Genomic DNA, 27,332 nt, shown 5'->3' with positions numbered 1-27,332 from the left:
TGGTTGGCAGGTTGGTTTGGTGTGGTTGGCAGGTTGGTTTGGTGTGGGTGGCTGGTTGGTTTGGTGTGGGTGGCTGGTTGGTTTGGTGTGGTTGGGAGGTTGGTTTGGTGTGGTTGGCTGGTTGGTTTGGTGTGGTTGGCAGGTTGGTTTGGTGTGGTTGGTGGTTGGTTTGGTGTGGTTGGTTGGTTGGTTTGGTGTGGTTGTTGGTTGGTTTGGTGTGGTTGGTTGGTTGGTTTGGTGTGGTTGGTTGGTTTGGTATGGTTGGCTGGTTGGTTTGGTATGGTTGGCTGGTTGGTTTGGTGTGGTTGGGAGGTTGGTTTGGTGTGGTTGGTTGGTTTGGTGTGGTTGGAGGTTGGTTTGGTGTGGTTGGTGGTTGGTTTGGTGTGGTTGGCTGGTTGGTTTGGTGTGGTTGGTGGTTGGTTTGGTGTGGTTGGCTGGTTGGTTTGGTGTGGTTGGTGGTTGGTTTGGTGTGGTTGGGAGGTTGGTTTGGTGTGGTTGGCAGGTTGGTTTGGTGTGGTTGGAGGTTGGTTTGGTGTGGTTGGCAGGTTGGTTTGGTGTGGTTGGTTGGTTGGTTTGGTGTGGTTGGAGGTTGGTTTGGTGTGGTTGGCTGGTTGGTTTGGTGTGGTTGGGAGGTTGGTTTGGTGTGGTTGGGAGGTTGGTTTGGTGTGGTTGGAGGTTGGTTTGGTGTGGTTGGAGGTTGGTTTGGTGTGGTTGGGAGGTTGGTTTGGTGTGGTTGGCTGGTTGGTTTGGTGTGGTTGGGAGGTTGGTTTGGTGTGGTTGGGAGGTTGGTTTGGTGTGGTTGGGTGGTTGGTTTGGTGTGGTTGGGAGGTTGGTTTGGTGTGGTTGGTGGTTGGTTTGGTGTGGTTGGTGGTGGGTTTGGTGTGGTTGGGAGGTGGGTTTGGTATGGTTGGGAGGTTGGTTTGGTGTGGTTGGTTGGTTGGTTTGGTGTGGTTGGCCGGTTGGTTTGGTGTGGTTGGTTGCCTGGTTTGGTGTGGTTGGTTGCCTGGTTTGGTGTGGTTGGTTGCCTGGTTTGGTGTGGTTGGGAGGTTGGTTTGGTTTGGTTGGCAGGTTGGTTTGGTGTGGTTGGTGGTTGGTTTGGTGTGGTTGGCTGGTTGGTTTGGTGTGGTTGGTGGTTGGTTTGGTGTGGTTGGCAGGTTGGTTTGGTGTGGTTGGTGGTTGGTTTGGTGTGGTTGGTGGTTGGTTTGGTGTGGTTGGTTGGTTGGTTTGGTGTGGTTGGCAGGTTGGTTTGGTGTGGTTGGCAGGTTGGTTTGGTGTGGTTGGGAGGTTGGTTTGGTGTGGTTGGCTGGTTGGTTTGGTGTGGTTGGCTGGTTGGTTTGGTGTGGTTGGCTGGTTGGTTTGGTGTGGTTGGCTGGTTGGTTTGGTGTGGTTGGTTACTTGGTTTGGTGTGGTTGGCTGGTTGGTTTGGTGTGGTTGGCTGGTTGGCTGGTTGGTTTGGTGTGGTTGGCAGGTTGGTTTGGTGTGGTTGGCTGGTTGGTTTGGTGTGGTTGGCTGGTTGGTTTGGTGTGGTTGGCAGGTTGGTTTGGTGTGGTTGGCTGGTTGGTTTGGTGTGGTTGGCAGGTTGGTTGGTTGGTTTGGTGTGGTTGGGAGGTTTGGTGTGGTTGGGAGGTTGGTTTGGTGTGGTTGGCTGGTTGGTTTGGTGTGGTTGGCAGGTTGGTTTGGTGTGGTTGGCAGGTTGGTTGGTTGGTTTGGTGTGGTTGGCTGGTTGGTTGGTGTGGTTGGCTGGTTGGCAGGTTGGTTTGGTGTGGTTGGCAGGTTGGTTTGGTTTGGTCCTTTTTGGAAGCTCCTTTGTTTTTCCGCTTCATTTTTCCCTGCTTTGGCCACGACTGAGTGTTCCCATGGAACAATTTCACAGGAGGCTTCTGTGGCAGAAGCTTCAAACCAAACTCTTCTGCTCCCAGACATGTTAATGCCCATTTAGTCCTCATGTTTATTGCTTGTGTAACTTTCTCTTCCATTATTATGGGATGTTTTAGCTGCTGCTCATTCACATCTGGGTGTATTTGTAGCATACTGCCGTGGGGGAATTGGCCTTTTCTACCAGGCTGCAGAGACACATCACTCTCTGCTCCCTGAAGCAAGCCAGTGGTGAAGGAGGTTAAAGTCCTCCATGTGCTTGGCAAAATTAATATTTTACTTGGCTTGATTTTTCCAGAAAACAGTCAGTTGGGCTGTTGATTAGTCCTAAGGGCATGCACTCCAACCCCCTTGCAGTGGGCTGGGGCATCCTCCCCTAGATCAGCTTGCACAGAGCCACCTCCCTGGGCAACCTGTTGCAGTGTTCCAGCAGCCTCCTGCTGCAGAACTTGTTCCTCAATCTCAATCTGCTCTGCTCTCATTCCAAACCATTGCTCCTGGTCCTGTCCCTGCAGGCCTTTGGGATCAGTCCCTCTGGTGCCTCCTTGTAGCCCGCTGAGTTTGTGTTGAAGGCAGCCTGCTTAGTGTTTGTGTTTGCTGGTTTGTGTTCAGTCATTTGATGCTTCTTCAGTCCTTTGTCATGCAGGAAAGCTGTGGACAAATGGAAGGGGGGATGAGGGATTTCTTGTTCTAGGCAGGGGAAAGAGAAGCTTGTGGCTGCCTGAAGGCACTGTCCCAGAGGGCTCAGCCAGGATCACCTTTCCCTAGTCATCTGCCCACTGCTTGTTTAGATCAGGAACCACAGGGGGACACACACTGCTGAGCTAGGAGGCTTGAAATGCTTGGAGCCAGCCACTTGGCAGGTGAGAAGCAGCAGGCAGGGGAGGGAGGGTTTTGATTGGCTTTGCAGGTGAGAAATGGGGGGAGCATAGCTAAGGAAAGCTGAGTAGAGCTGGAGGTGGGGAGAGGGAGTAGGGACCAGCTGGCAGAGTGAAGAAAAACTGCCCCTTAGGTAAAAGGGGGCACCAGCTTTAGGGGTTATTGCTTATTGAGGCCCTGAACTTCACAGTATTTGCTACTTAACATGGAAGAGAGAATTTTAGTGAGGCTGAGGAGTCCTCTGAGGTGTCCTGGTGAACCTGTCCAGCTGTTCCATTCCACATCTGAGAGCTGAAGCCTGCCCCTGGGCCTTGGTGGGGGACAGGGACATTCAGGAGGGATTTGGGGTTCTTCTGAAGACAACTTCTTTCAAGAGAGACTTGCATTTTTTTCTGCTAGGATAAAACTGGGGATGGTTTACAGACACCCCATGTGTTCAGAACTAGACTACAGCCCCTCCCTACCCCTCCCTGCCCTCCCTCTCCCTCTTTCTTCCCTCCCCTCCCCTCTCACATGGGTCTAGTGCCCAGCCAGGCTCCCTGCTGCCAGCAATATGTGCTGCCATATGAGAGAACCTGATGGCTCACAGCCTTTCTCCTCCCTCACCTTCCTGTTGGCTGGCAGTACAGGGCAGCACTCCAAACCTTCTCAGGTACAGGATGAACTCTCTTGGGGTTTTTTTTTGTTTCTATTTATGGTCCACTTGGTTAATTACTGAGCCCAGGTTTTTGAAGTAGGCTGAAATCTGTAGCCTGCAAGCAGGAAAAAAAACCAAACCAGGAAGAGGTGTGAAGGAAAGGTCTCACAGTGGCTGCTCTCCAGTGTGGCTGGGGAACTTGGACAACCATTTGTACCTCAGGGCTATATCCCCAGTGTTGTGCAATCCCCTGGAGAGCCAATGCTGATTAACTGAAGGCTCTTCTCATGCCTGTGTGCTGGAGAAGCACTTCCATTATCCCACTCTCACTGCACAAGTAGAGTTCAGTGACTCAGTAGATCTTCACCACTCCTTGCAGCCTGGTTTAGAAAGGACTTTTATTTTGCAGGTATCTCTACAGATACCCGCAGAGAATCTGTAAATGTTGAGGTGGAACCTCCTGGGTTCCAGCTTGGCCCTGTTGTGCCTTGTCCTGTCCCTGGGCACCACCAAACAGAGCCTAGAACCTTCCTCCTGACCCCCAGCCCTCAGCTATTGATAGACATTGATCAGATCCCTCTCAGCCTTCTCCTCTCCACACTAAACAGCCCCAGGGCTCTCAATCTTTCTCAACAGCAGAGATGTTCAAGTCCCTTCATCATACTCATAGCCTCCATTGGACTCTCTCCAGCAGGAGGAGAAACTTCTTTGGTGTGAGGCTGCTGGAGGCCTGGAGCAGGCTGCCCAGAGAGGTTGTGGAGTCTCCTTCTCTGGAGCCTTTCCAGCCCCACCTGGCTGTGTTGCTGTGTGCCCTGCCCTGGGTGCCCTGCTCTGGCAGGGGGTTGGGCTGGATGCTCTCTGGAGGTCCCTTCCAACCACTACCATTCTGTGATTCTCTGATTTCTAATTATCTCTATTAATTAATGATTCACTTTAATGAGGTGGTTGAGGCCCCATCCCTGGAGATATTGCAGGTGAGGCTGGACAGGGCTGTGGGCAACCTGATCTAGTAGGGGATGTCCCTGCTGAGTGCAGAGGGGCTTGGACTGGATGAGCTTTGAGATCCCTTCCAACCCAGAGCATTCTGTGAGTCTGTAATCATCTTTATAGCTCTCCTTTAGACTCTCTCCAGTAGTTCCCCATCTGTCCTGACCGGAGAGCCCTGAATGTGGAAGGAAATCCTGGGCCTGAGCCCTCAGGCTGGAAGCCCTTGGCCATTCTGTGACTCCAAGCAACAGTCAGCAGTCACCAGCTGTAAATTCCAGGGGGACAGCAATCCCAGGGCAGGGAAAGTGCAGATTCTTGGGTTGTCAGAGTTCCTGTGGAGCTCACTGCAGCTGCCTGAGCCTTGCAAGGTGTTTGGTGCTCTGCACTTTAGGGAGGGAGTGTTTCATCCTCTTCATTTTGGCAGCAGGAAATGGTGCTTTGGGTTTCTGTTTGGGGAGCTGTTGGAGCCACCAAACCAGGCTGATTAACAAAGCTCTAACTGCTGGCAGTGCTGAGGAGGAGGAGGAGGGAATGGCACTTGCTGAACAGGTTGGAGCAGCAGAATGCTGATGTGAAATGTCCTTTGTTTTGCAGCTTGATCATAGCCAGCAAGTTTCACCCCACACCCCTGCTGCTTTCCCTGCTGGAGTTTGTGGCTCCTTCCAGGCCTTTTGTTGTCTACTGCCAGTATAAAGAGGTAAGGGAAGTGTGTGAGCTTTGCTGGCAGTTGGAGCCTGCTCTGCTGTGCTTAACCTCCTGTTGGTGTGGGTTTCTCTAGCCACTCCTGGAGTGCTACACCAAGCTGAGGGAGAGAGGAGGTGTGGTTAACCTGAAGCTGTCTGAGACCTGGCTCCGTAACTACCAGGTAAGGCTCCCAGGTGGCTTCCCACAGGGCACCAGCACTGGGCAGGGTCCTGCACCCAGCTCAGGGCAATCCCAGGCACCAATACAGGCTGGGCAGGGACTGGCTGGAGAGCAGCCCTGAAGGAAAGGCCTTGGGGGTGCTGGGGGAGGAGAAGCTCAGCAGGAGCCAGCAGTGAGCACTTGCAGCCCAGAGAGCCAAGCAGAGCCTGGGCTGCAGCAAGAGAAGTGTGGCCAGCAGGGCCAGGGAGGGGATTCTCCCCCTCTGCTCCACTCTGCTCAGACCCCACCTGCAGCTCTGGGTCCAGGTCTGGAGCCTCTGTTCCAGGAAGGCTCTGGAGGGGCTGGAAGGTGTCCAGAGAAGGGCCATGAGGATGAGCAGAGGGCTGGAGCTGCTCTGCTCTGGAGACAGCCTGAGAGAGTTGGGGTTGTGCAGGCTGGAGAGGAGAAGGCTCCCAGGAGACCTTCTGGTGGCCTTCCAGGATCTGAAGGAGGCTCCAGGAAAGCTGGGGAGGAACTTTTGAGAGTGTCAGGGAGTGACAGGAGTCAGGGGAATGGAGCAAAAGTAGAAGTGGGGAGATTGAGATTGGATGTTAGGAAGAAGTTGTTCCCCATGAGGGTGGTGAGAGCCTGGCAGAGGTTGCCCAGGGAGGTGGTGGAAGCCTCATCCCTGGAGGTTTTTGCAGCCAGGCTGGATGTGGCTGTGAGCAACCTGCTGTGGTGTGAGGTGTCCCTGGCCATGGCAGGGGGTTGGAACTGGCTGAGCCTTGAGGTCCCTTCCAACCCTGACACCTCTGTGATTCTAACATGGAGGAGCAAAGCACCTTCTGGAAGTGTGTGTGTCAGGGAGTGGTTTGCACTGACCCCAAAGGGTTTGTTTCACCTGAGAGCAGTGGGGAAATACTGTGAAGGTTTGAATGCTTCACTCCAACAATTGCAAATGAAATGGAAATAGATTTTGAAGGAAATTTTCATGTCACCACTTGGAGCACAGGAACAAACCAAGCTGGGTGGCTGTGTCCATCTGCTAGGGGGTAGGGAGGCTTTGAAGTGGGCTCTGCACAGGTGAGAGCCATGAGCCAAGGCTCATTGGGTGAAGTTCAACGAGGCCAAGGGCCAGGTCCTGCACCTGGGTCACAGCAACCCCATGGGGAGCTGCAGACCTGGGGATGTGTGGTTGGAAAGCTGCAGCTGGGAGAGGGCCCTGGGGTGTTGGTTGGCACTCACTAACCATGACCTGCAGTGTCCAGGGGGCCAAGAAAGCCAAAGGCCTCCTGGCTTGGGTCAGAAGCAGGGTGGGCAGCAGGGCCAGGAGGTGCCCATCCCCCTGTGCTCAGCACTGGGGAGGCCACAGCTCGAGTGCTGTGCTCAGCTCTGGGCCCTCACTGCAGGAAGGACATTGAGGGGCTGGAGCCTGTCCAGAGCAGGGCAGGGAGGCTGGAGAAGGGCCTGGAGCCCCTGGGCTGGAGGAGGGGCTGAGGGAGCTGGGGGTGTGCAGGCTGGAGAAGAGGAGGCTGAGGGAGACCTCATTGCTCTCTCCAGCTCCCTGAAGGGAGGTTGGAGTGAGGAGGGGACAGCCTCTGCTCCTTGGTGGCAAGAGACAGGAGCAGAGGAAATGGTTCCAAGGTGTGCCAGGGGAGGCTCAGGCTGGAGCTCAGGAAATATTTCTGCCCTGGAAGGGTTCTCAGAGCTTGGAATGGTCTGCCCAGGGCAGTGCTGCAGTCCCCACCCCTGGGGGTGTTCCAGCAGCCTGTGGAGCTGTGCTTAGGGACATGGTTTGGTGGTGACCTGCAGTGCTGGCTGGAGGCTTGGGCTGGATGAGCTTGGAGAGGGCTCTGTGATTTCTGTGATTCTGTGGCAGATGGAATGAATATTTGGGCTTCTTCAGTGGCTGGCTGGAAGTGAGGAACACTCTAAGTCCTGTAAGAGAGATGTAGCAAGGTGCTGGGTGGGGTTGCTCATCTCCTGCCTGCTAGTGAGCTGAGGAAGTGTGAAGAGTGACAGTGCCTCAGCTTAACATGGTCCCTGCAAGAAGTGTCCCGTCTGGGGAGAGAAGAATGAAAAGCAGCTGAGAGGGGAAAGCATCTCCCCAGTGAAAAACATCCCTTTGAGGCACTTGGAAGGCAATGCTTGCAGGTGTGGAGCAGCCTCTTGGCTGGGAAGAACCACAGAGCCACAGAATGGGTTGGAAAAGCCTTTTCAGCTCCCCCAGCCCAGCCAGTCCCTCACCCTGTCTCAACCCTGAGGGCTGACCCACGGCCCTCAGCACCACAGCACCATGACTCCTGAACCCTTCCACACATGGGGACTGCACCACTGCCCTGGGCAGCCTGGGCCCAGGGCTTGACAACCGTTTCAGGGAAGAAATTGTTCCTCGTGTCCAACCTGATCCTCCCCTGCTGCAAGTTGAGGCTGTTTCCTCTTGTCCTTGCTCTTGGGAGAAGAAACTCTCACCTCACCCCACCCTCCTTTCAGGCAGTTGTGGAGGGTGAGGAGGTTCTTCCCTTGCCCTGAAGCAGTCAGTGAGGTGGCAGCCCTGTGCTCCTGACCCTTTCTGCAGCTGGGCTCTGCTCTGCAGATCGTTTACCCTCTAACTCCTCTTTGCAAATGGCTTTGTTGGGGTGGCTGGGAAAAAAAAAAACACATTCTCTCTTGTACTTCATTTAAGTATCCTGTGCTTGAATTCCCCTGTTTGATGTGCAGCAGTGGGGGGAGGTTTCTTGCAGGCGTTTGGTTGAGTTTGGGGCTGGGTTTTTTCCTTGCCTTTGGTTGTTTTTTGTCACTTTGTGATTTTGTTTATTTCCCTAAGGTCTTACCGGATCGCAGCCATCCCAAACTGACCATGAGTGGAGGTGGAGGGTACCTGCTGTCTGGCATAACTGTTGTCCTGGATAAGGGCAGAGCTGATTCCAGTCACTCAGAAGCACTGAAGATGGAAGAGCCATCAGCCAAAAGATGCAGAGTTCAGGACCTCCACTGCTAACCCCTGAAGGATCGCTTTGGTTGGGGGATCTCAGGACTGCTCTCTTAGGAAAACAACAAAGGTACCTTCTGTGCCCTCAGCAGCACAGGGCTTGGACCTGGCACAGCTCCCTCAGCCGGAGGCCTGCTGCCAGGGCTTCTGCTCCTCACCAGCTGACATCATCAGAATGAGAGGAGAGTGACCTCCCCCTGCAAACGTGGTCGCCTCAGAAAGAGGATCAAGAGAAAGCATTCAGCTTGCTGCCAAAAGCAGACTTGTTGGAAAGGTTGAGTCTGAATCATCACATCTGCCTTGGCTTCTCCTGCTGCCAGCACAAACCATCCTCCCTGCTGCTCTGCCCACAGTCTGCCCACAGAACCTGGCTGCAGGGAGCAGAACCAGCAGCAGAACTCACACCCTGGGCTTTGCCTTGCAGAGCAGCTGCCAGGAGAGGATTGGAACAGCACAACTCCCCTGTGTGCCTGAAATCAATGCAGAGGAGGAAGTGCAAGTTCCTGAACTCAAATCCCAAATCTTGGAGGAGGAGGAGGAGGAGGAGGAGGAGGTTCCTGTCAGCACTAGCTGGCACTGCCTCAGAGCTGGATATTTTGAAGAGCCAGCCAGGTGGAAGCCCTCTCTGTACAGATATTTATTCTGCTCTTTCCTCTTCCATGCCATGGAGCTTTTCATTTCTTAGTCCTTTTTTATTTTAAAGGTTGCCATTTCCATTAAACTGCAGGATGGTCATTTCTCATGAGAGATGGGTTTGCTCTTTTCCTTGCTTTTCTTTCTGTTGGGAAGTCCTAGCAGAGGCCCTTAGGAGGAGAGCACTGTTGCTGCACCTCGCTGGATCCCCATCCCCAGGGAGACTGAGGATAACAGGGGAGCTTCTACAGCCAGCAGGATTTGGCTTCCATTCTTCAGCTTCCTCCTCAGGAGGACTCTGGAGCTCTGGGCTCAGGCTCCAGCTGGAGCTCTAACAGTCTGTACCTGGGGCACAGCAAGGCTCTCTGCCACCACCAGCAGCTCAAAGGAAAGGAAACACCTGGGGGAGCTTCTGCCTCAGGCAACAGCTGCAGAGCAGCTTCACCTTGCTCCTGACCTCTGGTCTGCTTCTGCTAAACTGGAGCTCTTTCCTTCCTTGGCTGACACAACACTTTTCTACCTTCGGTGAAAAACCTTAGAAAAGCAGAGAGTGTAGTGGCACCACCTGCACTGGCACCACCTTCCCTTATCCCACCTGCACTGGCACCACCCTCTCTGTTCCTCCTCCAACCACATGGATCTGCTGAAGGTGCTTTGCCCAGCTCAGCTTCCCAGCTAGGGCCCAGGCCTGGGGCTTTGCCATTTATTTTTGTTATGCTCCAGATTTCTCAACTTGCAGGAGGCCAACCCTCCCCTTCCTGCTTCATTGGCTCTCCTGGCAGAAGGTTTTCCACATCTCCCCCCCCCCCCAGCCCTTGCTCTAGTTTGTGCCAGCCAGCAGCATGCCCTTCAGACATGCAGAGCAGTGCCAAGGGCAGTGGAGGGCTGGTTAAAAAAGAAACCCTTGCAGAGGCCACTGCAGCTGTGCAGGTAAAAATGGAACAGGCAGGAGCTGTCCAGCACCTCCTCAGCAGTTAGGGTGTGTTGGCATCAGCCCTGCAAAGCAACAGGGCAGCAGGGAAGTGCTCCTGGAAGCCAGGCACTGATGGCTGGCTTTGAAGTCCTGCCACGGAGATGTTCTCAAGAACATTGCTTTGGCCCCTGTCAAAACCCACCTGGATCAATCTGTGGGTGCCCCTGCCCTGGGTGCCCCTGCCCTGGCAGGGGTTTGGACTGGATGATCTCTTTAAGTGCCTTCCAAGCCCTAGCATTCTGTGACTGCTGCCTGATGCATGCACACAGCAGCACTGGGAGCAGCAGGAGCAGGGCAGGGATTGTCCTCTGGCACTCAGCACTGGGGAGGCTACACCTGGATGAAGCCCAAGGCTCAGTTTTGGGGCCTTCACTTCAAGGAGGACACTGAGGGGCTGGAGCTGGCCCAGAGAAGGGCAGGGAAGCTGGGGAAGGGTCTGGAGAAGAGGGCTGGGGAGGAGCAGCTGAGGGAGCTGGGGGTGTTTGGTGTGCAGAAGAGGAGGCTGAGGGAGACCTCATTGCTCTCTGCAGCTCCCTGAGAGGAGGCTGCAGCCGGGGGAGGGGGGGGGGGAGGGGTTGGGCTCTGCACACTTGGAAGAAGTAGCACGAGGAGGGGAAATGTCCTCAAGCTGCCACAGGGGAGGTTTAGGGTCAAAATTAGAAGAAAAAGCTTCTCTTGCTCCACTCTGTTGTTAAGATCATCTCTCAGTGACCTGTCTGGGACCCAGCCCTGCTGCAGTGCAGCTCACAGGCTCTGATCTGCTCTCACTGACCTGCAGTAGGCAGGAAGCTCATGTTAGCAAAGCATGATTTAACTCAGAAGTGGTAAAACCACTCCACCCCAGGCTTTCCACATCCCAGCACCCATTGGCTCTTGCAGCTTCTTTGCTCCTTTGCTGCCTGGTTTCCAGAACTGAGTGGTTCCCAGGGAGCTTTTTGAGGCTGCTGAGCAAATTCAGTGGCATTCTCCTTCTTGCCTCTCGAGCTCTCATCCACAAAGGGCACAGAGGGGGCTCCTGGTAACTCAGTAAACCCCTGGTGAAGCCCAAGTCACCATTTCCCATCCCCCCACAAGCTCTCCTCCTGACAGCTGGCTCGGAGGTGCCCCCCAGCAGCCCACTAAAGCAGCAGAGATTGGTCCAAGATCAATGTTTTTTTATTATTATTATTATTTCACATTCAGACAGGTATTTCCTGAAGAACACAAAACACAGCTGCTATTTCTCACAAAGCATGGCAAACACACTTGAATGGCCTGGCAGGCTAGCACCACTGCAGCCATGCTCCCCAGGTCTCCCCAGCATGGCAGCAAATGCAAGGCACCTCCAGCTGCAGTGCTTCCCTGTAATGCAGTGGGAAGGGAACTGCTTCTGCCTGGAGGGCAAACAGCAACCCAGTGTCAGGGACCATACCATAAAAGACAGGTACTGGGTACAGCGACACTGAGCTTTGAAACACCAAAGCAGCTCAAGCCTCAGCCCCTCCTGCTGTCCTTGAACTTCTGGGCTATTTTCTGCAGTTCCAGTTCCATGGCAGCCAGGTTCTCCAGCTCATTTTCCTGTGGGAACATAAAAGGGTGGGGGTTTGATCAACCAAGCAGTGCTGGACAGGTCCTGTCCCGTGAGAATGAGACACAAAAACCATGTCTGAGGCTGACAGCTCCTGCTCCACCTCCTGTCTGAGGGAGACATAGAATGGGTTAGGCTGGAAGGGACCTTCAAGGTCATCCACCTCGGGTGTGGTGCCACCAACAGCCAGCTCCCCGGCCCAGCTCCCCCCTCCATCCACTTGGCCCCTTGCCCTGGCTCTCCAGTGAGCCCCCTGCACACCTACCTCCTCTTCTGTCAGCGGCCTCTGGCTCAGGCTCCTTTTGCTCATGCCGACCTGCCGTCTCTTGGTGTCCTCTCTGGAGGAGAGGAGCTCCGGGCACCCGGCGTCTTTCCTCCTGCAGCTCACCAACTGTGCCATCTTCTGCTCCTTGCGCCGCTGCCTCTCGCCCCCTGCGCTGCTGCCCTGCTGCTGCTGGCGCAGCTCCTGCTGCTTCTTCCACCGCCTGTAGTTGCTGTACTCCGGGATTGGGCTCTTCTCGGCCAGGCTGGGGCTGCCTTCCTCCTTGCCTTGCTGCTTCCTGGCGCCGTCCCTCTTCGAGTACCACTTTGGCCACCGCAGCGGAAAGAAGCTGTAGCCTATCGCCCACTTCGCAGGGAGGCTGCTCCTGGAGCCTTCCCTCTCCGCGTATCTTCCCTCCTCCGCATCTTCCACCTGGTCGCTGCTCTGATGCTGCTTTGCTACCTCCTCCTCCTTCTCCTCCTCCTCCGTCTCCTCCCGGCCGTTCCGCAGGTCGCGCAGCTGCTCCGCGCCGTCCCCGGCGCCGTGGTGCGTCCGGGGCTGTCCCCCGCGGTGCCCAGCGTAGGCTGCCTGTGGTCCCTCCCCTTGGCCGCCCCACCGGCTGGATCTGTGCCCCTGCGGCTGCTCCTCGCTGCCGCCGCCGAGATCCCTGTCCAGCCCTTCCTCGCTCGCCCCTCCAAGCCCTGTCCTGCCCTGGGAGCGGTGCCTCTTCTCCTCCCCGTGCTGATGCCTCTTCTCTTCTTCTTCTTCCTTGCTGCTCTCCTCACTCTGCTGCCACCTCTCTCTGTACTCCTCCCTTCCCTGGCCCGCAGGCCTCTTCTCCACCTCCTCAGACCCATGCCTCCCATGGTAAGCCCTCTTCTTCTCCTGCTGCTGCTGCTGCTGGGAGGCTTCCCCAAGCTTCTGGTAGTGGTTCCTTCTGTCCCAGGGCTGGGCCTCCTCTCGGCTTGATTCCTCTTCCTCACCACCACGGCCTCTCTTCTCTTCAGAGGAGTCACCACCTCTGTGCTTCCCATAGCTCCTGGGACTGTAGGGTGGCTTCTCTTCCTGTGTTTCTTCCCTCTTCTCAGACTCTGCACGCTCCTGCTGCCAGGAGAAATCCCCTTCCTTCGACTCCTGCTCGGGTTTTCCACTCCTTTCTTCCTCTGCCTCTCCCCTTTCCCCTTCAGGAACTCTCTTGTAAGGGCTCTGCCTTCCCTCTTCCAAGTGCCAGTGGCCGGTGGGGTGCTGCTGGCTGCCAGCAGGGAGCTGCTCTGTGCTCAGGCCTCCAGAGGAGGACTTCTTGTTGAGCACAGCGAGCTCAACCTTCTTGGCAAGGCGTTGGCTGGTTTTGCTTTCTTCCTCACTCTGGTAGCTCTTCTCCTCCTCTCTCATCTCTTGGTAGTGTTTCTTTTCTTCTCTGTGAAGCCTCTCTTCAGCTGCTGCCTGGTGTCCATCCTCCTCTTCCTTGCTTTTGTCATTCTCCTCCCCGCTTCCATTCACAGACTCCTTTGCCTCCTCTTCTGCCTGCCTGTGTCCTTCCTCCAGGCTGCCAGGAAGATGTTTTTCAGTCTCTGCTGTGTCTTTGAGATGCCTCACCTCCAGCTGGTTGGTTGCACTTCCCTCTCTGTCGTTTCTATCACCTGCAACAGGAGAAGCAGCACAGTGAGGCAGTCCAGCTCCCTGCTCAGCTGCCAGTTCAGTCCCAAGGGATAACTGCAAGGCAGCTTTGGACAGGATTCATTCATCAGTTCTGCTTTCAGACTCAGTCACTTCCTAAGGCTTTCTCTGTTTGTCTGGATAAAGCAGGAGCAGATTTTCCTTTAGCTTGGGCATTTTTAAGCCCCACTGAAATTGCCAGGAGTATTTTATCCTCTTTGGCCTTCCCTCCCTCCTTGTTTGTGATCACATTTAAAACAAGAACTGACAGGGTCTGGAGCTGTGGTGGTGAGCTCTGGGCATGCCAGGCCTTGTCCACCACCTATGCTTTGTCCCAAGCATTGCTCCCAGGTGCCTGAGGCTTTGGATTCTCAGTTGCCTGAAGAGAGCAAGCACAGAATATCAGCAGCTCCTTGGCCAGAGTTCTGCTCAATCCAATCATGCTCCTGCCACCATGTCCAGGATGCTCCAAGAGAGCCACCCTGACCACCATGCCAGCAGTTTGTTCTGTGAAGGTCCAGATATTCACTGAGTGGGTAGGCTTGGAAGGGACCTCAAAGCTCATCCAGTCCCAACCCCCTGCCATGGGCAGGGACACCTCCCCCCAGCCCAGCTTGCTCAAGGCCTCATCCAGCCTGGCCTTGAACACCTCCAGGCAGGAGGCAGCCACAGCGTCCCTGGGCAGCCTGTGCCAGTGTCTCCCCACACTCACTGCCAACAATTTCTTCCTCATCTCCAGTCTCAATCTGCCCTCCTCAAGCTCAAAGCCATTGTCCCTCATTCTGTCACTCCCAGCCCTTGTCCAAAGTCCCTCCCCAGCTCTTCTGGAGCCCCTTAGGTCCTGGCAGGCTGCTCTAAGATCTCCCTGCAGCCTTCTCTTCTCCAGGCTGAACCTCTCCCAGCCTGTCCCCACAGCAGAGCTTCTCCAGCCCTCTCAGCATCTCTGTGGCCTCCTCTGGACCCTCTCCAGCAGCTCCAGGTCCCTCTCATTCTGGGGGCCCCAGAACTGGAGGCAGTGCTGCAGGTGTGGTGTGAGCAGAGCAGAGCAGAGGTCAGAATCCCCTCCCTGTGCTGCTGCTCTCCCTGCTCTGGATGCAGCTCAGCACACAGCTGCCTGCTGGGCTGCCAGGGACCATTGCTGGCTCCTGGGGACTCTGTCACCAACTGACACCCCCAAGGCCTTCTCCTGCAGGCTGCTCTCCAGCCACTGCTCACCCAGCCTGGATCTGTGCTTGGCATTGCCCTGACCCAGCTGCAGGACCTTGCCCTTGGCCTTGTTGAACCTCAGGAGGTTGTCATGGGCCCAGCTCTGCAGCCTGCCCAGGTCCCTCTGGATGGATCCCTTCCCTCCAGCCTGCCCAGGTCCCTCTGGATGGATCCCTTCCCTCCAGCCTGCCCAGGTCCCTCTGGATGGATCCCTTCCCTCCAGCCTGCCCAGGTCCCTCTGGATGGGTCCCTTCCCTCCAGCCTGCCCAGGTCCCTCTGGATGGATCCCTTCCCTCCAGCCTGCCCAGGTCCCTCTGGATGGGTCCCTTCCCTCCACCCTGCCCAGGTCCCTCTGGATGGATCCCTTCCCTCCAGCCTGCCCAGGTCCCTCTGGATGGGTCCCTTCCCTCCAGCCTGCCCAGGTCCCTCTGGATGGATCCCTTCCCTCCAGCCTGTCAGCAGCACCACACAGCTTGGGGCCATCTCAAACTTGCCAAGGGTGCCTCAGTCCTGGAGATCTCTGATGGCAAACATCACTCCTTGCCCTCTCTTGCCAGTGAGTCACTATCCATGTTCCAAAACATGGCAAACATACCAGGGTTGGGTTTTTCCTGAAACCAAAACTGCCCTAATTGAATCTTGATGCCTGCTTGCACTCAGCATCTCCCAGAAACGTGAGGCTGAGTTGGACACAAGCAGAGACCTATCCCCAAACCCCTCTTCTGGTGAGAACAGAGGGAAGGATGCAGAAGGATGCAAAGAAGCAGGAGACAGCTGATGTTTAGTGTTGCCTCTTGCTGGCAGGCACCATCCAGGGCCTTCTCACTGCCCTGTAATCAAAGGAAGCTCCCTGGGAAGAAAAGAAGGATGTGCAGCCTGCAGCTTGGCACAGGGACCACAGGAGCCACTCCTCACCACACCAACCAAGCAGCTCTGTGCTGTGGGCATGATCTGCTGGGGAATGAGTGCCCCCAGGCAGCCTTCAGCACACTGCCAGCCCTCCACAAGCAGTGCCACAACCTTCAGCCCTGCTGGGCTGGGCAAAACCCTGCCCTGTCCTCAGCTGGGGGGGATGCAGCTGCCAGCAGGCACAGCAGCAGCCTTGCTGGGGGCAGTGGTGGTCCTCTGAAGCCAGAACTCATTCTCCCTACAGCTCCCTGAAAGGGCGTGGGGGAGGCTGGGGCTGGAGGGAGGCTGGGGGAAGGCTGGGACTGGGGGGAGGCTGGGGGAAAGCTGGGACTGGAGGGAGGCTGGGGGAAAGCTGGGACTGGAGGGAGGCTGGGGCTGGACTCTTCTCCCAAGCAGCAGTAGGGTGATAGAAAATGAGCTCAGGAGAGGGTTAGGTTGGAGACTGGGAAAACTTTCATTTGCTGCAGGAGTGGTGGGTGCTGCAGGTGGTGGAGCCCCCATCCCTGGAGCTGTGGATGTGGCCCTTCAAGATACAGTGCAGTGGTTATGGTGGTTGGGTTATGGTTGGAGTGGAGGCTCTCAAAGCTCTTTTCCAGCCTTACTGAGTCTGTGATTCCCACCCTCTGGGATGCACTCAGCATGTGGCCCAAACCTGGGGACATTTGTGGAGAACCTCTCAGGCTACCTCAAGAGCTCATCCACTTGTGTCAGACTCTCCAGGTAGCTTCAGTGGCCACCGTGCTGGCCAAGAGCCTTGGCAGTGACCAAGGCAGCCCCTTTGCTCTTGGAGCAAGACAGACACAACAGAAGGGAATCAGAGTGGCTGGCAATGGCTCCATGGCCCAGTGGAGGCCAGGGACAAGTGGAGTCCCTCAGGGATCAGCCCTGGGACCAGGCTTGTTCAACATCTTTGTCGGTGGCATGGACAGAGGCATTGAGTGCACCCTCAGCAGGTTTGGTGATGAGACCAAGCTGTGTGGTGCTGCTGACAGGCTGGAGGGAAGGGATCCATCCAGAGGGACCTGGGCAGGCTGGAGGGAAGGGATCCATCCAGAGGGGCCTGGGCAGGCTGCAGAGCTGGGCCCATGACAACCTCCTGAGGTTCAACAAGGCCAAGGGCAAGGTCCTGCAGCTGGGTCAGGGCAATGCCAAGCACAGATCCAGGCTGGGCAGGGACTGGCTGGAGAGCAGCCCTGAAGAAAAGGCCTTGGGGGTGCTGGGGGAGGAGAAGCTCAGCAGGAGCCAGCAGTGAGCACCTGCAGCCCAGAGAGCCAAGCAGAGCCTGGGCTGCAGCAAGAGAAGTGTGGCCAGCAGGGCCAGGGAGGGGATTCTCCCCCTCTGCTCAGCTCTGCTGAGACCCCACCTGCAGCTCTGGGTCCAGGTCTGGAGCCTCTGTTCCAGGAAGGCTCTGGAGGGGCTGGAAGGTGTCCAGAGAAGGGCCACGAGGATGAGCAGAGGGCTGGAGCTGCTCTGCTCTGGAGACAGCCTGAGAGAGTTGGGGTTGTGCAGGCTGGAGAGGAGAAGGCTCCCAGGAGACCTTCCTGTGGCATTCCAGGATCTGAAGGGGGCTGCAAGAAAGCTGGGGAGGGACTTTTGAGGGTGTGAGGGAGTGATAGGAGTGGGGGGAATGGAGCAAAAGTAGAAGTGGGGAGATAGAGATTGGATGTTAGGAAGAAGTTGTTCCCCATGAGGGTGGTGAGAGCCTGGCAGAGGTTGCCCAGGGAGGTGGTGGAAGCCTCATCCCTGGAGGTTTTTGCAGCCAGGCTGGATGTGGCTGTGAGCAACCTGCTGGAGTGTGAGGTGTCCCTGGCCATGGCAGGGGGTTGGAACTGGCTGAGCCTTGAGGTCCCTTCCAGCCCTGACAGTTCTGTGATGATTCTATGAATGTTGCCACAGAAATTTGGGGACACATGGACTGGGAAAACAAAACAAAACAACAAAAAAAACCCCAAACAGTTAAGCAGCTCGAGCCAAAGAGAGACTCCCACCCAGCAGATGGCTTCCAGAAGCCCAGCTGAGGCTGCACTCACCCTTCCTCAGGATGTCTCTGCAGGCAGGGTCAATGGACAGCATGTTTGGCTTCAGCAGAGCTTTGGACAGGACCTCCACGATGCAGTCTCTCACCTGAGGACACAGCAGGACACAATCCTGTGAGCTGTGAGGCCAGGCTGAGGGAGCTGGGGGTGTGCAGCCTGGAGAGGAGAAGGCTCCAGGGGGACCTCAGAGCTGCCTTGCAATAGCTGAAGGGATCCTGCAGGAAGGCTGCAGAGAGACTTTTGCTGAGGGTGTCTTGAGACAGGCCAAGGGGGAATGGTTTGAAGCTGAGGCAGAGCAGGGTTAGGCTGGAGCTGAGGGAGAAGTTCTTCATTGTGAGGGTGGTGAGACTCTGGAATAGGCTGCCCAGGGAGGCTGTGGATGCTCCAGGAAGCCAGCTGACATTTCCATCAGCTGCACCCCAGTGCAGGCAGGGATCTGCAGGGACTGCGTTCATAGGATGTGAGGGACTGGAAGGGACCTTTGAAAATCATCAAGTCCAAGCCCCCTGTCAGAGCAGGACCAGAGAATCCAGCACAGGGCACACAGGAACACATCCAGATGAGTCTTGAAAGTCTCCAGAGAAGGAGACTCCACAACCTCTCTGGGCAGCCTGCTCCAGGCCTCTGGGACCCTCCCAGGGAAGAAGTTCCTCCTCCTGTTGAGGTGGAACCTCCTGTGCTGCAGTTTCCATCCATTGCCCCTTGTCCTGTCCCAGAGCACAACTGAGCAGAGCCTGTCCCTGTCCCCTCCCTCCTGACCCCCAGCCCTCAGCTATTGATAGACATTGATCAGATCCCTCTCAGCCTTCTCCTTTCCACACTAAACACCCCCAGGGCTCTCAGCCTCTCCTCCCCAGGCAGTGCTCCAGGCCCTTCAGCATTCTGGTTCCATATCTGCACCCATTCATAGCTTCATGGAATGGGTTGGGTTGGAAGGGACCTCAAGGATCATCCAGTTCCAACCCCCTGCCATGGGCAGGGACACCTCCCCCCAAGCTTGCTCAAGGCCTCATCCAGCCTGGCCTTGAACACCTCCAGGGAGGGAACATCCTCCCTGGGCAGCCTGTGGCAGTGTCTCCCCAGTGTCTTCAGTCTCTGATGAGTTTACCCTCAGGCAATAAAAGCTTTGCCCTGAGAGTTTGAAGGCCAAACATGGATCAGATGTCAGAGATGTCTCCTGAATGTGGCTGTGACAGATAAGCTGCTCACCATTTCCTCAGGATGCTCTTTGGCCACTGGCACTGTGCTGGCACCTAGAAATAAATAAATAGATTAATTAATTAATAGAGAGGTAAATAAATAAATAAACCACTCCAACAGATGTTCCCAGGCTTGTTAATCCCAGCCAGAAGCAGCACTGCCAGGAGCCCTCAGTCAGAGCAGCCTGATGGGCTGGCTGGAGTTTGAGGCTGGCAGCTCAGCACACCAGACAGTCTGCATCACCTTTCTTCCTTACCCAGGCAGGAAAAGCAAGGTTGCCATTTCCAACACCACAAGAACACACAGCAAAAAAGCTAACCCCAAACCCCATTAATGCCTCAGTGCCAGGCCTGGAGCTTTACTGCAAGCCAGCTCTTCAGGTACCAGTTTGGTGGTAGAATCCCCAGGAGACAAGTAAAGGTTTGTCTGCACCCAAAGAACCTTTGGGCTTCTGCAAGGAGCCTCAGGGTATCCCAACCCCCAGCTGGAGATGGTTCTTCAAGGCTTTAAAGCAACTACTGTCCCAATTCTACTGAAGAAATCCTGTCTCACTTGGATAGGAAGTGGCTTCTGGAGAGAAGGGCAGAGCTAGAAGGGACAAGAAGGCTTCCATTCACTGAGTGGTCTGTTAGCACCCCAAGAAATAAGCAAGGAGCAAGATCACAGAATGTTAGGGGTGGATGGAATGCAAGGGACCTCAGAGATCATCCAGTCCAACCCTCCCCTGCCATATCAGGAGCACCTAGAGCAGATCACACAGGAACTCATCCAGGCAGGTCTTGAGTATCTCCAGAGAGGGAGACTCCACAACGCCCCTGGGCAGCCTGTTCCAGTGTTCTGTCACCCTCACAGTGATGACACCTCTTTTTCCCTCCTTCTTCAGAGTGGATCCATGTCTCAGCCATCAGAAATAAACCTCCTCCTCCTAGGAGATCACCCCAAGATAATCAGGGGACTTCAAAGCCGGGGAGGGGGGGCCTCTTTCTCTGACTATGGAGAAAACATGGACAGCTGGCATGGCCAACCCACCCCTGCCCTCTGGGCCAGAGTACAGGGCTGCAAGGTGGCCACAATGGGAATGACTTGCCCAGGAGAAGGGCTGCCTCAGACTCCCAGGGTGGCTCTTCTCCTTCAAAAGACCCTTCTTCCAGTAACACAGGGCCCTGTGACAAGTGTGGGCATGGCCACCAGTGTTAGAGCTGCCCTGCCTCCAGCCAGGCAGGGCTCAGGGACAACAGAGTGTCCTAGGATGTGTTTGTGAGACAGCCTGGCACTGCAGAAGCCCTGAAGCAGCCCCTGGAGCCCCTGTTACAAGAGGGATATGGACATGCTGGAAGGTGTCCAGAGAAGGACCACGAGGATAAGCAAAGGGCTGGAGCTGCTCTGCTATGAGGGGAGACTGAGAGAGTTGGGGTTGTGCAGGCTGGAGAGGAGAAGGCTCCCAGGAGACCTTCTTGTGGCCTTCCAGGATCTGAAGGGGGCTCCAGGAAAGCTGGGGAGGGACTTTGGAGGGTGTCAGGGAGTGTTAGGAGTTGGGGAGATGGAGCAAAAGTAGAAGTGGGGAGATTGAGATTGGATGTGAGGAAGAAGTTGTTCCCCATGAGGGTGGTGAGAGCCTGGAATGGGTTGCCCAGGGAGATGGTTGAGGCCCCATCCCTGAAGGTGTTTAAGGCCAGGCTGGATGAGGCTCTGGCCAGCCTGATGTAGTGTGAGGTGTCCCTGCCCATGGCAGGGGGTTTGGAACTGGCTGAGCCTTGAGGTCCCTTCCAGCCCTGACTGATTCTACGACGCTGTAAGCACCGAGCTGCCGAGGCCTGCCTGGGAATAGTTGGTGTTTGTGCCCAGCTGCCAGGGGGATGTCTGGGAAGGCCTGGGGTTTGACCAGAAGCTCCCAGGTGCATGGTAAGAGTAACAGACAGCACAGATCTGCAGGTTCCCTCTGTTCGTGAAACTGAGCAGGGCTGGGAATGTATTGAATGTGTTGACATCCCGAGCTGACCACAAGAGACCTTCAAGCTCTTGCTTGACTGCTAATGGACCTGAGGGAGATGAAGATGAGGATGGCTATTGCTGGGCAGGGAGTGTGTGACCCCCCTGTGCACTAAACAATCATAGAATCAGTCAGGGATGGAAGGGACCATAAGGATCAGCCAGTTGCAACCCATGGGCAGAGACACCTCACACTGGAGCAGGCTGGCCAGCTGCCTGGGGCCAGCTGCCTGCCTCATCCAGCCTGGCCTGAAACACCTCCAGGGACGGGGCCTCAACCACCTCCCTGGACAACCCATTCCAGGCTCTCACCACCCTCATGGGAAAGAACTTCTTCCACACCTCCAGCCTGAATCTCCCCACTTCCAGCTTTGTTCCATGGTGAGAAGTCACATAACAGGATTGCGAAATACGGGTGGGGCTTTGGCTCTTTTGTGGGCGTCCTGGCCCGGCACCACAGGACCCTTCTACAACCTGCAGATCACTGCTGGGGGCTGCTGCCGTTTCTCCGCCCCAAGAAGCCGAGCTGCAGTCTGGCGGGGGACGCCTGCCCGGATAGGAGACGCTCAGCTCCGCCACTGCGCGGTCGTGCTCCTCGCAGGGTGCTCAGGGTAAGCTGGGGCTGGGGCCCTGCTCCTGAGTCACTGGGGAGCTGGTAGGGGGTGGTGCTGCGCGGTCGGGTTCCGCAGCCTCGTCTGCCTCTATGCTGAATAAAGACGTAGCTACCTGCGGGGCGGGGCGGTAATTGAGTCCTCATCCAGTCCCCTTCTCTGGAAGGCTTCACCTGGATGCATTCCTGTGTGGACTACCCTAACTGATCCTGCTCTGGAAGGAGGGTTGGACCTGATGATCTCTTGAGGTCCCTTCCAGACTCCAATGGAAAGGGACCTGGGAGTCTTGGTAGATAACAAGTTCTGCATGGCACAGCAATGTGCCCTGGGGGCCAAGAAGGCCAAGGGGAGCCTGGGCTGCATTCAGAGGAGTGTGGCCAGCAGAGCCAGGGAGGTTCTCCTCCCCCTCTCCTCTGCCCTGCTGAGACCTCCCCTGGAATATTGCATCCAGCTCTGGGCTCCCCAGGTCAGGAGGGACAGGGATCTGCTGGAGAGAGTGCAAGGGAGGGCTGCAAGGATGCTGAAGGGCCTGGAGCACTGCCTGGGGAGGAGAGGCTGAGAGCCCTGGGGGTGTTTAGTGTGGAGAGGAGAAGGCTGAGAGGGATCTGATCAATGTCTATCAATAGCTGAGGGCTGAGGGTCAGGAGGCAGGGGACAGGGACAGGCTCTGCTCACTTGCTCCCTGTGATAGGACAAGGAGCAATGGATGTAAGCTGCAGCACAGGAGGTTCCACCTCAACACAAAGGGGAACTTCTTTACTGTAAGGGTCACAGAGCCCTGGAGCAGGCTGCCCAGAGAGGTTGTGGAGTCTCCTTCTCTGGAGACTTTCCAGCCCTGTCTGGATGTGTTCCTGTGTGACCTGAGCTAGATTGTGTGGTCCTGCTCTGGCAGGGGGCTTGGACTCAATCTTTTTGGGTCCCTTCCAACCCCTGTGATCTGTGAAAAGGGCTCATTGGAACAGATGGACAAAAGAAACTTGATCTAGGTGGGCAGACAGAGACTTGGGTTCCCCCCTCCCAGAAGGAGGGGTCCCCTGGGTCGAAGGTTCTCTATTCCAGTCCTCCTTCCTGTCCAGCAAGCCTATAAGAAGGGCAGACATCTTTTACTGCCCTCTCTTTCTCACCTCACCTGCTCATCAGAGATCATCTGGGGCTGCTGCTCCCTGACTGCCTGGTCAGGGCCTACTTTTTCCAAGCTGCATCCATGCTTTCTAAAGAACTGAGTCCACTTGCATCCAGGGAAATAACAAGGCCATCCAGGCTTGGTGGGTCTGTATATTTTCCTATTTATCCTTTATCCCTTACCTTTGTGAACCCTCCCTGTTATTGCTAGATAATATATTTTGTTTAAAAAAAAAAACAACACAACAACATACCTCTTGTACTTCCAAACTGATTCCAGACTATTTCTTTTGTGAATTTACCTCTTCTTTCCCTTACCCTTTTGTTTGTTTGTTTGTTTGTTTAGGGGGGAGGGAAGAATCTCAATGTGTTATCATTTGAGCTTTTAAACTCCAGGAGTTTAAAACCACCACAGGAGAAACTTCTTTGGTGTGAGGGTGCTGGAGCCCTGGAGCAGGCTGCCCAGAGAGGTTGTGGAGTCTCCTTCTCTGGAGACTTTTGATCCCTGTCTGGCTGTGTTCCTGTGTGCCCTGCCCTGGGTGACCCTGCTCTGGCAGGGGGCTTGAACTGGATGATCTGCAGAGGCCCCTTCCAGCTCCCACCACTGTGTGCTACAGCCTTGCCTCACTGAAAGCAGGAAACCCTTTCTTGTTTTGCATGCCTGCAGGGGAAGCAGTCAGCCCCTTGAGCACTGTCCCTGTGTCCAACAACCAGCCACAGCACAGTAACAGCTCCTGCTATGGCTGCTGCTTCTGCTCCCCTGGGCACAGAGGCAGGGCTGTGCTTCTCCTGCCCTCCTCTCTGCACTCAGAGAAGAGACCTCCCGGGAGGAGAGCACAGAAGGGAGTCCCCTAAAATGGCAGCACATCCCCACCCTGTCATCTCCCCACAGCAACAGGTGGTGTGGGGAGGGCACTGCTGTACAGAGCCAATCTTCTCTCCATCTTCTGCCTGCAGTGCTGCCTGAGCCAAGCTTCAGGCTGCTTCCTTTACTACCCTAGGAGGTCAACAGCTGCCACCCTGCCTGGCACTGCCCCCACTGCCTGCCTGCATCCTCCACTTGAGCACAGAGGGCAAGGATGTGAGGGGGCTGGAGACTGGCACCAAAGTCCTCCCCTCCTAAAGGAGTGCTACCTGCTCAGAGGACATGCTCCCAACTCCAGAGGGACTAGAGGTGCTGCTCCTACAGCACCAGCTGCTCAGTCACCACTCTGAGGAGCCATTTCATGAGCTCTTCTTCAGGAGGCTCCTCTGGGCCCAGGTGACACCAGGACAGGCACAAGGACACAAATTTGATGGTGTCTTTTCAGTGATGTTGCCACAGCAGCCCTCCAGCGAGCTACACCCACTAGAGGGCACCCAGCATACAGCAAACTCCTGAATGCTTCTGCTGTCAGAGATGCCAACCCCAGAGCAGCCTCTCCAGCACTCTCTCACTGGGCAGGAACCTAAAGTCAGGCTGCACTCCCTGCCTTTGCCCTGCCAGTCCTAAAGTCAGTCTGCACTCCCTGCTTTTGCCCTGCCAGTCCTAAAGCCACTCCCTGCCTTTACCCTGCCATTCCTAAAGCCAGGCTGCACTCCTTGCCTTTGCCCTGCCAGTCCTAAGCCAGGCTGCACTCCCTGCTTTTGCCCTGCCAGTCCTAAAGCCACTCCCTGCCTTTACCCTGCCATTCCTAAAGCCAGGCTGCACTCCTTGCCTTTGCTCTGCCATTCCAAAGCTGCCATCTCCCCAAGGAGATTTACAGAGGGACCTGGCTGCTGGTGAACCTGGGGAGCATTAGGCTATCATAATGATGGCAGAAAAAGCAAATGGGATCTGATAGATGCCACATAAACCTGCCTGGGAGAATAAAATGAGCATCCAACACATGCCACAGCCTCAAGTGGTGTGTGGAGGCAGCTGCTCTGCCAAAGCTGAGACAGGAAGCCTGTGGGGAGCCAGCAGTGCCAGCCCAGCTTCTTCAGGGCCACCCACCAGCTGGATGGAGATGGCTGGCCAGCACCTCTGCCCTCCTCTCCACTTGTACTCGGGGGATGAAGCCATCAGCCCAGCAGCACCACCAGCAGAGTAGCTGGCAGGGCACCCACCCACCAGAGACACAGCAGACAGCCCAGCTGCAGGCTGTGAGAGAAGAAACCAAGCCAGAGCACACATTGAGTTGGCAGCTCTTCCCCTGCCCACGGCAGCACAACTCCATCACACTGCCAGCAAGCCAAGACAAGCCCTGGGTCTGCTTTTCTCTCCTGACCCAGAGCTGCCCTCCAACCAGGCGGCTGAGGATCCAACCACATGATTCTGGCAGAAATGCTGAGAAGCTAAGTACAACCTGCTAAACACAACTTTGCTGTGTTGGTCTGCAAATTGCAGCACTAGGAAGTTCTGCAAATTCCTGCTGCAGCCATTCCCAACCCCAAACCAGCACCTGAGCTCACTGATTCTGGCTGAAAGAGAATTGTCAGGGCTGGAAGGGACCTCAAGGCTCAGCCAGTCCCAACCCCCCTGCCATGGGCAGGGACACCTCACACTACAGCAGGTTGCTCACAGCCACATCCAGCCTGGCTGCAAAAGCCTCCAGGGATGAGGCTTCCACCACCTCCCTGGGCAACCTGTTGCAAGAGCAAGACAGCCAGCAAGGACATCAGGAGGTACCTGCCTGGTTTGATAGCACAAATGAAAGGGAAACATCTGGCAAGGAACCTCTGCAGGATCTGTGGAATGAACCTGATGGACTTCCTTACGCTGGGGTCTCTCCTTCCATCTCCCACCCTCCCCTCTGATCAAAACAAAGGCAGGTGAAGAGGGCTGGCTTCATTACAGAGATTCTGTGCAAGCCTCAGAAGCGTTTCCATGTGGAGACCTCCAACAATACCCAGCCTCGTCCAGCCTGACACCAACTCTTTCAAGGAATGATGCCACAGGCATGAAAAGCTAGAAAGCCAAGTGACCACTCACACACACACAACCTCACCGCCCTTCCTCTTCATTCCACGCTGTGGGCCCAGCGTGCAGAAAGATTTCTTTCTGCCAAAGTTGCGAAACTGCCCCTTTGCAAGCACCTTCCCGGTACCAACAGCTAGCAGCGCTAAAAGGCCTAGCAGCGCTGTCCGAATGTCTTTGTGCAAAGGAGCCGCCGAGGAAGGAAAACCACCGGAGTGGCCGGCAGCGAGACGGCACCGGCTGGCCGCCGACCCCTTCCTCATCTCCCCCACACCGGCCGCTAGCGGGGCAACCCCGGGCTGAGGCTGGGCGGCCGGCATGACGCCGCACAGCCCGTGGCGGCATCCCCGGGACCGGGAAGGCGACCCACTTCTCGGCGGCAAGCTCCCAGCCCAGCCCCGGAGGTGTCGCCCTCAGGCTGGGGGGTCTTTCCTGCTTCTCGGCGGCAAGCTCCCAGCCCCAGACGTGTCGCTGCCGGGCCGTGGGGGCTCCCCGGTTCTCGGCGGCAAGCTCCCAGCCCCGGAGGTGCCGTTCCCGGGCCGTGGGGGCTCCCCGGCTCTCGGCGGCAAGCCTCGAGCCCAGCCCTGCCCAGCCCCGGAGGTGCCGTTCCCAGGCCGTGGGGGCTCCCCGGTTCTCGGCGGCAAGCCTCGAGCCCAGCCCTGCCCAGCCCCGGAGGTGCCGTTCCCAGGCCGTGGGGGCTCCCCGGTTCTCGGCGACCAGCCCCGCGCCCAGACCAGTCCTCGGGCCCAGCCGGGCGGCTCCGCTCTCGCCTCGCCCTCGTCCCTCGCCCTCCCGCCGGGCCGGGGTCCGCGCTCCGCTCACCTGCCAGGGCGGCGACGCCCAGGAGAGCGAGCAGCGCCAGCATCCCCACCGCTCCCCTCCACGCGGCGCAGCTCCTCGCCTCTATTTAAAGCCGGGGAAGGAGGCGCCGGGTTGGGATTCCGCCTGAATTCTGAGTGACGTCGCGGCCGGACCTCGTCAAGCTCCGCTCGACCCCGCCGCCGCCGCGGGATGCCCACCCCCGCTCCTCTCCATCCGCTCCTCTCCATCCCCGGGCCCGCCGCGGCTCGCCATTTTTAGAATTTTTCTCATATTTCTCAGATAAGCTTTCTCTTGGTGGCCTGGGCACTGGTGGCGCTTGCCGAGGTTGAATACCAAGAGTCACAGACTGCACCGGATTGGGAGGGAGCCTCCAATGGCATCTTGCCCATATCCCCCTGACGCAGCAGGGACATCTCCAGCTAGGGCAGGCTGCACAGGGACACAGCCAGGCTAACCTGGTTAATTCATTGCATTTCATCAGATTGTAGATTTGCTTGTAAATACAGCTTTCATTTGCTTCCAGACTGAGCTAGCCTGGTTATTGTCAGTGTGGGAAGGGGATTTCAGCTCTCACACTGTTACACCTGGGTAGCAGCCCTTAAGAACAAAGGGGTCCAGGACAGTTGGACCTACTTCAAAGAGGAACTCTTTAAGGCACAGGAAGAGGCTGTTCCAATGTGCTGAAAGATGAGTTACTGGGGAGTGGAAGACAACCAGTCAGGATGGGAAAGCATCTCCTGAAGCAACTAAGGGGGAAAAAATGAGGGTGTATCACCTTTGGAAAGGGGGGAGGCAACTTGTGATATGTTTAAGGACGTGGTTAGATCATGTAGGAAAAAAATCAGATAGGCAGAAGCCCAGGTAGAACTCAAACTTGCCACTGCTGTGAAAGACAATGAAAAGCATTTTTATAAATATATGAATGCCAAAAAGAGGGGCAAGAAAAACCTCCACTCTTTTTTTGCCTCCATTTTCAACAGCAAGGCAGGAGGACTTCAGGATAACTGGCCTCCTGAACTGGTAGATGGGGTCAGGGAGCAGTATAATCCCCCCTGAAATCCAGGAGGAAGTAGTTAGGGACTTGCTGAGCCACTTGAATCCTCACAAGTCCATGGGACCAGATGGGATCCATCCTAGGATGCTGAGAGAGCTGGCAGATGAGCTGGCCAAGCCACTCTCCATCATTTATCAGCAG

The 27,332-nt window shown here is 56.1% G+C and overlaps 2 protein-coding genes across 2 annotated transcripts in view; one reads left to right on the top strand and one right to left on the bottom strand.

Annotated features, from left to right (window-relative positions):
- TRMT6 (tRNA methyltransferase 6 non-catalytic subunit) overlaps positions 1-8,222 on the top strand; it is a 37,814-nt gene extending 29,592 nt beyond the window's left edge. Inside the window, exons 9-11 of the mRNA XM_054383462.1 lie at positions 4,973-5,075; positions 5,157-5,243; positions 8,049-8,222. Of these exons, the coding sequence (XP_054239437.1) occupies positions 4,973-5,075; positions 5,157-5,243; positions 8,049-8,222 (364 nt within the window). The remainder of the gene's footprint in view (positions 1-4,972; positions 5,076-5,156; positions 5,244-8,048) is intronic.
- A 3,070-nt stretch (positions 8,223-11,292) lies between these two features.
- The window catches only part of CHGB (chromogranin B), a 56,492-nt gene continuing 40,452 nt past the window's right edge, over positions 11,293-27,332 (bottom strand). The window contains exons 3-6 of the mRNA XM_054383723.1: positions 18,665-18,708; positions 17,450-17,543; positions 11,652-13,288; positions 11,293-11,376 (exon numbers count right to left, since the gene is read on the bottom strand). Of these exons, the coding sequence (XP_054239698.1) occupies positions 11,293-11,376; positions 11,652-13,288; positions 17,450-17,543; positions 18,665-18,708 (1,859 nt within the window). The remainder of the gene's footprint in view (positions 11,377-11,651; positions 13,289-17,449; positions 17,544-18,664; positions 18,709-27,332) is intronic.

This window comes from Indicator indicator, chromosome 9 (assembly GCF_027791375.1).
Source record: "Indicator indicator isolate 239-I01 chromosome 9, UM_Iind_1.1, whole genome shotgun sequence".
In the NCBI taxonomy this organism is placed as follows: Eukaryota; Metazoa; Chordata; class Aves; order Piciformes; family Indicatoridae; genus Indicator; species Indicator indicator.
This window is presented reverse-complemented; position numbering and strand designations above follow the sequence as displayed.